Genomic DNA, 13,000 nt, shown 5'->3' on the forward strand with positions numbered 1-13,000 from the left:
TCTGGAAATGTTAATTTGTGAAACTAAAAATACCATATTTATTTTAGGGACTGTTCCCCATATTATATTTATTTGTATCTGTGTCTTCCTATATATATTTTAAAACAAAGTCTTAAAAATTCTCATTGATTTCATTGGTTTTATGGTAACACAAGAAGTATTCTAGTCTCCATTAAAGTTTCTCCTCTGCCTTCTTTTTGGCTGTGTTTTGTCTTAATGACTCTAATTTTCTACGAGGCTTGACACCTGAAGACACTTTCTTCTTTTTTAAGAAAAAGAAGAAAAGTGAATACAATAAGTAAGGTGTTTGCCAGGAGGGGAGAAGTTGTGAATTTGCTTCAGACCACATTCTCACTGTCAAGCAGAGCGTTAATGTCAAACAGCAAATGATCTCATGGTGTCTTTTGGTATTTATATTGTCATTTACTCACTTTTATTAACTTGAAGATAAGTTAAGCTAACATTCTCTTAAGTTTAAGGTCATAATTTGGTAATAAATCATCCTTTGGGCATCCTTTTATTAACCTTGATGAGCTTTTTGGAACAGCTGTAGTTAACAGAAATAAAAGATATAATAATGTCTTAAGTTTTAATTTTCAAAAAATACTTCTTTTTTATCAGAGAATTACTCTCCTGCAAGTATGGTAACTGAAATTCTTTGTATACTCTGTGATCAAAAAGAATGTGCAATTGAATGTTTATATAACAACACTGTGATCGAGGCGCTTCTTCAACCTATTCATAACCTAATGAAAGGAACTAAGGTTAGTATTAAAGAGTCTCTTAATTGGATATTAGTGAATATTCAATGGGACTTCTAAATTTGATAAATCTGAAGTATTATACCATTTTCCCTATAAATGTATTTTAAATCTTAGTTTATGCAATCAGTTGATTTTAGTTATGACAATGTGGGGGGAAAAGTACATATAACATCTTAAACTTTTTTTGGTCAGGCTTAGATTGTAAGGACTAAAGTTATTATATTAAGCTATTTGTTTTGCAAATCTAATAAGTCTTGTGAATGTTTTGTTGTTTGTTTTAATGGCAACTGTATAGCCTTTGGAAATATTTTCCTGAAGAGCCAGCTTTGTTTTACATGAAGAACAAGCACTACTTTAGAAAAACTTATAATTATCCCAGTTCTGAACATACGTATATGTCTCTTTACAGGTTGTACAGTATATTTCCTTACATTATATAATTTAACCTTCACAGCTGAGGCTGAAAGAAGCAAATTGCTTAAGGTCAGACATTTAACAGGTGGAAGAGTTGGTACCACTACCACTAGTGCAGTCTAATATATCTCTCCACTTTTTATGACTTAAATTTCTGGGGAATGACTTAAAGCTTTATCAGTAGGCTACAGGTTTTCGCCTTTCCATGTCCGTGTTTTGTAGTGTTTTTATTAGTTTCGTCTCCCTTTGCCCACCTCTCAATGGGCTGGGCAGCTGCTCACCCATTCAAGTATTCATTATTTATTGCTCATTTAGAAAACATTACGCATTTATGTGAATGTAGTACAAAGTATAGAATTCTAGGAAAGTAAGTAGATATAATGAAAGTATTTTGACCTTAGTCAACCTCAGGGAAACAAGATGAGCAGAGAAGAAACAAATAGAGCATAATACACAATTGAATATTACAGAATGCCATAAAGTAAATTGTGAAACATAAACCATATACCAGAGCTGAGATAGGTACTCCTGAATCTTGAACCATAGCTATTGTTTGCTTCTTTGCTTCATACATCTATCTTTAACTTTCTGTTTTCTTTTGGCATCTTTTTTTACCAGTATATACTGGTAAAGCTAGTTTTAGTACTTTTAAGACTCAAAAGTGGGGAAATATGATTGGTCCAACCTATGTTTTCTCATTAGGTGACATCATTGGCTATTGGCCAGCCCATGAATTGGCTGTTCTTAGTCACACCTACAACTCATGACCCAACAACCAGGTGTAGGAAGGGATGGTATCCCTTAGAAAAGATGGTAGTATATTAGATACCATGTATAATAAAATTAGATTGGATATACAGGAACCCAGTGAGTGAGAAGTAAAGGGCAAAGAAGAAGAGCTACTGCATTTGTTAACTAGAATTATATACATATAAAACTGTAAGAGCAGCAGTTCTTTCAACTGTCTTAATAATCAGTAATTGGTTTGGGTAAAAAGTGTGTATGCATTTGCCTTATCAACTGTGCTGGTACAAGAATATAATCTAATGACACATTTAATTCAGACATTATTTCACAGCCAAACAATCAACTTTTTTGTTGTGGTAATATAATTTTATTAGACTACACGACCACCCTTGAATGTTAGTCTGTGATATGTTAGCATGTCTGAAAATTATATGATATCTTTAATGTACAGGCTGCTCCAAATTGCTCTGAAACAGCTTTAATTCATGTAGCTGATATTTTGGCAAGAATTGCTTCTGTAGAAGAAGGACTTATTCTACTACTTTATGGAGAAAATATGAGCTCTTCTGAAGAAAAAAGGTATGTTTCTGTTTTGAATTTGTGGAATTTTTTAGCATATTTTCTCATAACTGATTTAAAGTTTCCAAAAATTTTGTCATATATTAATGAAAATCGGGATAACTATTCTAGATATAGTTAGGTTTCCTGATCAACTGCTGACATATTAGATCATCAGAAAGTTGCAGGAGTAACCAGGATTATGGATTATACAGGCAGAGTAGGTCTTGATGTCTGTAACTTCAAAATAAGAATAGGAGGAGGGTTCACTCTACATGGGATCTTTTTTGCTTCCTTGGACTGTACTCTTTCAACTTCTAAAGCCACACATGATTGATTTCAAGTTATACCACACAATGGAAATGCTGACTACTTCCACATCTTCCTTCTCTAACCTCTACTCAGTTCCATCTCCTGGCTTAGCCAATGGTAACATTTTGGTTATGCTTCCAGACTTTCTCTGCACCTATAATGATGCATCAAGTATATATGTTCATATTTGTAGAATTCTTTCTTATTTCAAAAATGGTGTATACATTACTCTGCAGTTTTTTTGTGTGTAACCAAAGCATCTTCCTAGGTGAATGAAACATTTTTAATAGCTCTATGATACTTTTTTGTATGCTTTACCATAATTTATTCAAACTTCTCTCCAATTATTGGATATCAAGTTGTGTTTAGGATTTTGCCTTCATAAATAACACCACAGTGAGTGTTCTTTTATCCTGTCGAAGTGGTAGATTACATTAATTAACTTTTTGAATATTGAACCAGCTTTGCGTACCTAGAATAATTGTTTTTATACATTGTTAAATTTGATTTGCTATTGTTAGTAGAGGATTTTTGTCTGTGTTTGTGAGAGAGATTGGTCTGTAGTTTTTGTGATCTTTGGCCTTACTGTAAAATGCTGGTCTCATAAGTTAGGAAGTGTTCTGCGTCTATCTTCTGGAAGAGATTTGGCATAATTTCTTAAATGTTTGATAGAATTCACCAGTGTACCTATTTGGGTGTGGTGTTTTCTGTTTAGGAAGATTATTATTTATTCTATTTCTTTAATAGATATGGGTTTGTTCAGATTGTTAGAGTTTTGGCAGGTTGTGTCTTTCAAGGAATTGGTCCACTTATCTAAGTTTTAAACTTGTGCATAGACTTTTTTTTTTTTTTTTTTTTTTTTTTTTTACAGTATTCCTTTATTACTATTACCCTTTTAAAGTCTATGGGATTAGTAGAGACGGCCCCTCTTAATTCTGATGTTAATTTGCTTCTACTTTTTTTTTCCCCTCTAACCTGGCTAGAGGCTTTTCAATTTTACTGATCTTTTTAAAAGACTAGCTTTTCCCCCCTCTGTTCATTTCCTGTTTTTAATTTGACTGATTTCTGTTCTAGTTTTTATTTTCTGCTTCCTTTTGGATTTAGTTTCATTTTCCATGGTGAAAGCTTAGATTATTGAATTTTAGGTTTTCTTTCTAATATGTGCATTCAATGATATAAATTTCCCTCTAAGCATTGCTTTTGCTGCATCCGACAATTGAGTTGTGTTTTCATTTTCATTAGTTCAAAATATTTTTAAACATCTCTGGAGACTTCTTTGACCTATGAGTTATTTATGGGTCTGAGAGTATATTTTGTATGATTTATATTTTTAATTTGTTAAAATGTGTTTTATGACCCAGAATGTGGTCTCTTAGTGAATGTTATGTCTTATGTGAGCTTGAGAAAAATATATATTCTGCTATTGAAGTATTCTATACACACCAGTTACATACTGTTGGTGTTGGTGGTGTTCAGTTCAGCTATGTCCTTACTAGCTTCTTGCTGGATCTGTCAATTACTGACAGAGGGGTGTTGAAATTTCAGACTATATCAGTGAATTCATCTTTTTCTCCTTGCATTTCTGTTAGTTTCTGCTTCATGTATTTTGACACTATTGGGTGCATACACATTAAGGATCGTTATGTCTTTTTTGGAAAATTGACCCCCTTTATTATGTAATGTGCCCTTTGTGTAATTTTCCTTGCTGTGAAGTCTGAAATTAATATAACTACTCCAGCTTTCTCTTGATTGTCAGCATATGTCTTTCTTCATCCCTTTACTTTTAATCTATCTTTGTCATTATATTTAAAATGCGCTTCTATAGATACCACGTAACTGAGTCTTGTTTTTTTATCTAGTCTGACAGTCTTTCTTTTAATTGATTCTTGTCATTTAGAGTGATTTGATATGATTGGATTAATATCTACCGTATTTGTTACTGTTTTCTGTTTTGCCTTTATTCTTCCCTTTTTTTGTGTGTTCCACAGTTTTTCTGCCATCTGTTATTTTTTTTTCCATCGTGTGTTTTAATCTGTTTACATCTAGGAACATACTGTCTTTCTAATAATAGTCACACAGGACCAAGGTCTTTTCATGGGTCACCGTTTAATCCTCACAGTGGCTAAGGAGGGGGCGTCTGGGGTCATCTTCATTATATAGATGGAGACTTTTTTTTTTTTTTTTTAATTTATTTTATTTTTGGCTGTGTTGGGTCTTCGTTTCTGTGCAAGGGCTTTCTCTAGTTGCGGCAAGTGGGGGCCACTCTTCATCGCGATGCACGGGCCTCTCACTATTGCAGCCTCTCTTGTTGTGGAGCACAGGCTCCAGACACGCAGGCTCAGTAGTTGTGGCTCACGGGCCCAGCTGCTCCGCGGCATGTGAGATCTTCCCAGACCAGGGCTCAAACCCGTGTCCCCTGCATTGGCAGGCAGATTCTCAACCACTGCGCCACCAGGGAAGCCGTAGATGGAGACTTTGAGGCTTGGATTTCCATAACTTTGATTTAGTATAAGAGAAGTAGTTTTTTTCTTTTTGTTTCTTAATTGTTTTATTTTTGACCTATTTTTCACAATAAAAAATTTCTTTTTTCTGCTATACAAAAGTCACACATTCTCCCAACAGTGAACTTGGGAAGGAGGGACGGAGCATTAGTAACTAAATTGAGAGGCAGCACTGAGTGAGGGTTAGTTGTATGAGCCCTGGTTCAGACCACTTGGGTTCACGTCCTAGCTCCACCGCTCAGTCATTCCTCACCTGTGAATTAGGGATAATCAGCACTACCTGACTCACAGGGCTGTCAAAACTTTAAGCCAGTTACTACATATGAGGCACTACGGGTTAGTTAGCTTTTAGTGTGTGCACATGTGCCTTATAAAAAGTGGGCTTGTGCCTTGTGTGGTGTTTTCTTCAAGTACCTAACAAGTTTTGTAGAAGGTAAGCTTTCTGAACTCCTACCTTTGAACAGAATAAATACATTTTCATAGTTGGTTGATAACTTGGCTAGGTGGGGAGACTGGAAACATTGTTACATTGCCTTCCTGCATCCACTATTGCCAAGTTCCATGTCTGAGTTTCTTTTTCAGGAGCCTTTTTTTTTTTTTAATTTTTTTGTAGTATCCACTACAAAGGAGTAAAGCGGTGAACTTTATTTATTTATTATTGGCTGCATTGAGTCTTCGTTGCTGCGTGGGCTTTCTCTAGTTGCAGTGAGTGGGGGCTACTCTTCGTTGCTGTGCATGGGCTTCTCATTGCGATAGCTTGTCTTGTTGTGGAGCACAAGCTTCTAGGCGAACGGGCTTCAGTAGTTGTGGCTCATGGGCTCTAGAGTGCAGTCTCAGTAGTTGTGGCACACAGGCTTAGTTGCTCCGCGGCATGTGGGATCTTCCCGGACCAGGGCTCGAACTAGTGTCCCCTGCATTGGCAGGCCCAGGGCTCGAACCCGTGGCCCCTGCATTGGCAGGGGGATTCTTAACCACTGCGCCACCAGGGAAGTCCCCAGGAGCCTTTTTTACCTCTGAAACTTTCCAGGACCTGATGTTTCTTGATGGTATGACTTACTCTGGGCCTTTTTTCCTTTTCTCAGGCATTAGCTGGACAATTTTAGGGAGAGGACTTGCATTCTTTGGCACAGGGGACTTTGCTTCTGTTGTGAGTTTGATCACTTTCTCTGCTTCTGTTTTCTCTTTTTGGTGCTCCTGTGAATTGGATGTTGAATTTCCAGGTGTGATCCTCTGGGTCCCTTAGCTTTTCCCTCATAGTCCTGCCTTTTTGATCTTTTTTGTTACACAGAAGATGTTCTTGGATTTATTTTGATAGTGACTTTTACTTTCTAAGAATACTTGGTTTGATATTTTTTAAGCTTGTCAAATGGGCCAGGTTTTCCATGCCTGGCTTCCCAGATCCTGTAGTTTAGTTGGGGATGGGCCCTTCTGGTCCAGAATGCTGACTTCAGCCCCTCTCGAACTCCCTGTCTAGTTGGGCACCTCATGGCTGTCCTTAGCTATGCCTGGCTTCCAGCTCTGAGCTTCTTAGGTTTACCTTCTCCAGAGCAGCTCCGTCCAGTAGAGCTTTATGTGATGATGGAATGTTCTAGATCTGAACTGTCTAGTAAGGTTACCACTAGACACTTATGGCTGTTGAGCACTTAATATATGGCTAGTGTGACAGAACTGAGTTGTAACTTTTATTTGCTTTTAAATTTAAAAAATTAAATGTGGTTAATGGCTATGGTATTCACCACTCTAGAGAATAAACCTCTAGTCTTTTGGCAGGTGGGGAATAGGGGCTCTGGGTTGGGAGACCTTAAACTACTACTCCTGTGTTCGGCCCCACCTGCATCCTGCCCTGGGCTGTTCTTGATGCCTGAGACCTTTGGGCTTGGGCTGTGCCTTGCTTCTGCTCAGCTCTGCAGGTCTGCTTCTTCCTGGGCTGCTCCTCAGTTACCACATGTCTCACTGCTGCTTTTCACCTCTAAGTCACTGCTGACATCTTTTGGCTATTGTTCTTTCTTCTCTTTTCCATTGTGGGTTTATATCTCTTTAATTCTTGATCCCTGTTTTTCTGGGGCTCGGGGGGAGGGTGCTGAGATATGCATGTGGTTTAATCTGCCATATACTCAGGAGTGGAATTGCTGGGTTATATAGTAGTTTTGTTTTTAATTTTTTTGAGAAACTCTGTATGGTTTTCCACAGTGGTTGCACCAATTTACATTTCCTACCAGCAGTGTAGGAGTGTTCCCTTTTCTCTACCTCCTCGCCTCTATATCCTAACATTTGTTATTTGTGTTCTTTTTGATGATAGCCATTCTAACAGGTGTGAGGTGAAATCTCATTGTGGTTTTGATTTGCATTTCCCTGTTGATTGGCAGTGTTGAACATCTTTTCATGTGCCTATTGGCCATCTGCATTTTTTCTTTGGAAAATATGTCTATTTGGTTCTTCTGCCCATTTTTTAATCTGGGTTTGGTTTTTTTTGATGTTGAGTTGTATAAGCTGTTTATATGTGTTGGATATTAACCCCTTATTGGTCATATCATTTACAAATATCTTCTCCCATTCAGTAGGCTGTCTTTCATTTTATTGATGGTTTCCTTTGCTGTGCAAAAAGCTGTTAAGTTTAATTAGGTCCCACTTGTTTATTTTTGCTTTTATTTCCTTTAGGAGATGGATCAAAAAAAATATTGCTATGATTTTATGTCCAAGAGTGTTCTCACTAGCATCCTATTCTTGTTTCATGAGTGTAAGTTCTTCATACCTCTGTGAAGGTAATGAAGTTTTCATTTGTCATTTTATTTTTCTGTTCAGATAGACTTTTGTATTTGTTATCTTGGTCTCTGACTTTTTAAATTAGATTTCTTCAAATATATTAAAGTTAGTAAAAAGCTGCTTGAAACTCATGCAGGGAAGTAGGACTTGTCACTTGTGGCCTTTGCTGAAGGGGAACCTTGCCATGGTATTGTTTGAGGAACCTCTAATGTAAGTATCTTTAGTCTTGTCTTTGTTCTGGTCAGAGTCCATAAAGAGGCTCTTACAGTTAGCTGCCTGAAGAGAGTATAAGCCTAGTGAGAGAAGACCACTGAATGGAAAAGGTGATGGGTCTCAAGCCTTAGTATATAAAACTTGATTAAATCCTGTGCTGCTTGCTATCAGTTTTAATCTCTGCCTAACTTCCAAGAGGTACAGGGTTGACTACATGGAATGTGAAAAGAATCTGGAGGTCAAATTCCTTCTTAAACTGAGTTTCAGGCATCTCTATTTTAAGTCCCACTTGTACCCCCAATTATAGAGATTTTTGGTGCCACCAATTTGATTTTTTTGAGAGGTTCTATGAAGTCATGTTGATTCCATTTTCTACACTGTGGCTGATCATTCAGTTTTTCTAGGCTCTGAATTACTCTTTTATTCTAGGTTCCAAACTTTGTTACTATTATATCCTTTTCTTTCCTCCTTGTCCTTGATGGCTGCATGAGCCTTCTGAAAATTTTGTTTACTTTTGCATTTTAATATTTCAGGAGGGAGCAGATGTGAATGTATGTGTTCAATCTGACATAGTTAACCTGGAAGTCTTTTTCTTATCCATATATAACAATTCTTTTAAAATTATGAAGACTAACCCTTTGTCATGAGTTCTAAGGTTTCTTTTTATTGTCCATCACTTCTCTATTTAAGTTTTTTTCTGCTATGTAGACATCCTTTAATTGTATGTAGTCGTTTTTCCCAATCCTTATCCTTATGATTTCTAGATTTGTTTTTTTTTTTTTAAAGCGTCTCCCTCACATTGAAGTTAAACAGATAAAGCATAACACATTAGAACTTCTTCTGAGTCCTCATTGTGCAGTGGTCAAGAGTTTCTAACTTTATTAGCGAAAAACTGGATACATCTCAGATGTCCAACAACAAGAGGCTAGTTGATTAAATTATGTTTATACAAAGGAGTACTTAGCAGCTGTAAAAAGGGGATGAGGAATTTTTTATGTACTGCTATAGAATTATCATCAGAATATATAAAGTAAAAAACAAAACAGAAGAATGTTTATAGAATGCTACCTTTTGTACAGTAGAGGGGAATATGAATAAATACAATTATATTTGCTTTTTCAAAAGGGAATGATAAAAGAATAAGCTGAAAAGTAATAGTTTTAGAGGAAGGGAAGAAGTATATGGATCGGGAGGTATGGGTATGAGACATCTGGGATTATTCCTTGATTGTACCTAGGTTTAACTTAGGAATCATGTATCTGTTTCATATACTAAATGTTAAAGTTAAAAAGTAGAATTAAAAAAAAATTCAAACAAATGGAAATAAGTGAACTTAACTACCAAACAGTCAAGTTAGTGATATACCCATGCAGAGAAAAGCAGTTCAGTCAGATTAGGTCACTTGAAGTACATTGCTTTAGGTATCATCTTTTAGTCCTGCAGGTGCTCATATAATTGCCCAGTTTTCGAAAAAAGTTCTTGATGAAGATATTTCTATTTTTTCTGGATCGGAAATGTTTCCTGCAGTCAAAGGAGCTTTTACTTCTGTGTGTCGTCAAATATATTGTACATGTGAAGGCTTGCAGGTTTTAATTCCTTATAGTTTGCATGAATCTATAGCAAAGGCATGGAAGAAGGTAAGTATTTTCACACTTCTTTTTTCTTCTCTTCAAATCTTTATTTCAAATGTGGTCACTATTGTAATATCATACTACAGTTAAAATATTTTACTGGAACAAATATGACTTCTTTAGCACTACAGTAGTCCAGGGGACATAATGCTTTCTTATTTGGCACAAGATGACTTCAGTACATCCTCTCCCCATAGCACAAAGCTCTGTGACCTAACTGGGCACTACAAAGTCTTTTCTTCTGAAAGGAGAGCCTTGAATAAATTGTCTCTGCATAGACTGACCCTTTGGAAGTTATTTCTGAGCAATTTTTACAGATAGCTGGGTTTTTGTTGCGTACACTGGAGATCATAATGTAGCAACAGTCAAATATAGTATATTTGACATATAGTATATGTCAGTATCTTCCCCCCACCCCATTTATATGCTTCATTTATGAAATACTTTACATTATATTTAAGAATCAAATAACTTAAAATTTGCAGGTAATTTAATTTTTAATTACATTGAGTCAAATATAAAAATGTTGCATGAGAGCTTATGAATAACACTATCAGTAAAAAAAAAAAAAAAGTAAATTTGTTATATTTTAGACAAGTTTGCTATCAGAAAGAATTCCTACTCCAGAACAGGGTTCTGATTCTGTTTCTTCGATAAGCCAGGAATCCCAGAACATGTAAGTAAATCTGTTTTTTCATATTTGCTGAAATAATTTCAAAATGAGAAATGTAATAGAATACTGTGGCAAAAACATTTTATAGGAAGCTAGATGTATATATATATAATATATAGGATCAAGGAAAAATACACCTAGGAGGAACTTTAGCCATCATATATACTTGTACCTTTTAAAAGAAGAAAAAATAGCAATATTTATTATACTTCAACCTGTATTTACATTTTGGGTTAGGAAATGTGACATGTTGTAGTGTTTCCAGAAAACTTGGAGAATTACCAACTACTAAAATTGGAAATTCAATAGAAGTAGAATGTTTTCAAATGCCAGTGAAGTCCATTTACATTTAAACTATAACTTTCCAAAATGTGTGGGGTACATTTTAGTTAGATTTTGGCATTGGAGAATTATTTAAATCAGTATTTATAGTAATTTTTTAATTTAGATGTTTCCATGTTGTTTTCACATATATCAGTAGGATATGGAGTCAGATTAATAGGGAATATATGTATATATTTTAAATTAAGATCTGGTGATGTGTTCCTGGAGTCTCTTTTTAATTGAGTGTCGGCATAATCTACAAAGATAATTAGAACTTTAAGTGATGTTTAGTTAAGAGAAATTTTAAAAGTCACCATTTTTCTTTAGGTAGGCATAGTTTAACTGAAAAAAAAAAAGTCAAACAAAGCCTTTTACATTTCCTTAATGATGTAATCGTTCAACAAATAGTTAATTTTCTAAAAATCAGTTATAGTTTTTTTTTTCTGATATAGTCGTGAAACTTAAATCAACTGCCATCTTTTTCTTTGCATGAGGGAGTGAGTAAAAATGTTGCTGCAATTCATTTTTCAGGTAATTTCTAGATCTGTTTTCTTCGATCTATGATTTATCGTTTTCATTCATGCGTTCATTTTCTACTCATTCATTCAGCCATTTATTGGAGCAAGTACTTTGCTGAGTTCTGAGTATACCTATATACCTTAGAGAACTTATTGTGTAGTGTAAAATACAAATAAGTTAATACAGTGTGGCAATATAGCATGCTAAATTTATGATAGGGGTCATTCAGGGTCCTTTGAGAGCTAACTTGGGGAAATCTTTCCAGAAGAAGTTGTTATTAAACTAAGTTAAAATGGATACATGGATATTAACTGTCTAAAAAGGGGAGAACATTATTTCGGGTGGAAGAGATAGTGTGGTCAACAGACTAGCAGTGAGAGGGAACATAGTCAATGTATTTAACACGTTTTACTGTCAGTAATATTTTTAGATTCTGATGTTAGAGTCTGAGGGAACTAGTAAATTATATGTCACTCCTTTTCTCCTGTGTTGTGAACCAATTAATAGAGATAAAGAAGTCAGGGAAATCAAAACACTGAATAACATAGGCTTCCCGAGATCAGAAGAATTAGACAGATTTACCCTTCTTTCACTATCAGCAGTGGATAGGCTTCCATCACCCTCAGAGGCAGAGCTTACAAAGATCAAACTTAACTACGTAGTAGAACCAAGCAGACTGTGTGCTTCCTACAGGTAGCTGGGTCACAAAGAAGTGGTGGACTGGAGGAGAGGCATTGCCTAGCCAATCATGCTTAGGTCATCCTACAAATCTCCTGAGTCCCTTCTTCAGTGGGGAGGAGTGAGTGATTAGGTGGAGAGAGGCAAGCAGTGTTAAACTGGGTGGGGAATGTGCTCCATGTGTAAACTTGATGCTAGAGGAAAAGGAGGTTCCTTCAGTATCTGATATTACTGTCTTAGAAACAAAGGTTTAATAGTTTTTGATAAAATAGAACGGTTTTCATTTTTGTCATCAAAATCAAATGATCTCATGGAGTTGTTGAGTATCTTCTGCATTGATTTAAAAGTTGGTATGAGATGGGCATTATTTGTTCCATCGTAGTTTGGTAAAACTTGAGCATAAAATCATTTTGGCCAGATAACTAGGCTAGCTTGTCTCCAGCATGTAGCAGGTGCTTGATAGCGTGGGTGAATTAAAGAATGAATAACACTTCTCCTACCACCAGGCACTGGTTTCTAAATAAGGACACTGATAGTAAGTCTGAGATCTTAGTCTTACTGAGTAGGGTAAAATGAAGAGTAAGTTGTTAAAATCTATATTTTTGAGCCTCTGACAGACTAATGTTAGGCATTTTGATCTTATTTTCTGACAGTGTATGTTGGAGATTTCCTTTCCATCCTTTCATTTATTGGTGCTTACAATACTATAGAGAAGGTAGAAGCTGCTGTGTAGTCATCATAGGTTATGTCTTAAATCTAGACTTTGAAATGCAACCCCAGATGAAATTTCTACGAGGCTAGTTTGATGTCGGTGATTGCAGTGACTGCAAATTACTTAGGGACCATCCTTAGGGTGACTGTAGAGAAGAATGTAATCACAAAAAAACTAATGATGCCCAACCT

The 13,000-nt window shown here is 35.8% G+C and overlaps 1 protein-coding gene across 5 annotated transcripts in view; it reads left to right on the forward strand.

Annotated features, from left to right (window-relative positions):
• The window catches only part of TBC1D32 (TBC1 domain family member 32), a 189,087-nt gene that overhangs the window by 60,844 nt on the left and 115,243 nt on the right, over positions 1-13,000 (forward strand). For all 5 annotated transcript variants that reach the window (XM_036870860.1, XM_036870863.1, XM_036870861.1 and 2 more), the window contains 4 exons: positions 622-764; positions 2,377-2,504; positions 9,708-9,909; positions 10,497-10,579. In XM_036870860.1, coding sequence (XP_036726755.1) covers positions 622-764; positions 2,377-2,504; positions 9,708-9,909; positions 10,497-10,579 — 556 coding nt within the window. The remainder of the gene's footprint in view (positions 1-621; positions 765-2,376; positions 2,505-9,707; positions 9,910-10,496; positions 10,580-13,000) is intronic.

This window comes from Balaenoptera musculus, chromosome 12 (genome assembly GCF_009873245.2).
Source record: "Balaenoptera musculus isolate JJ_BM4_2016_0621 chromosome 12, mBalMus1.pri.v3, whole genome shotgun sequence".
NCBI lineage: Eukaryota > Metazoa > Chordata > Mammalia > Artiodactyla > Balaenopteridae > Balaenoptera > Balaenoptera musculus.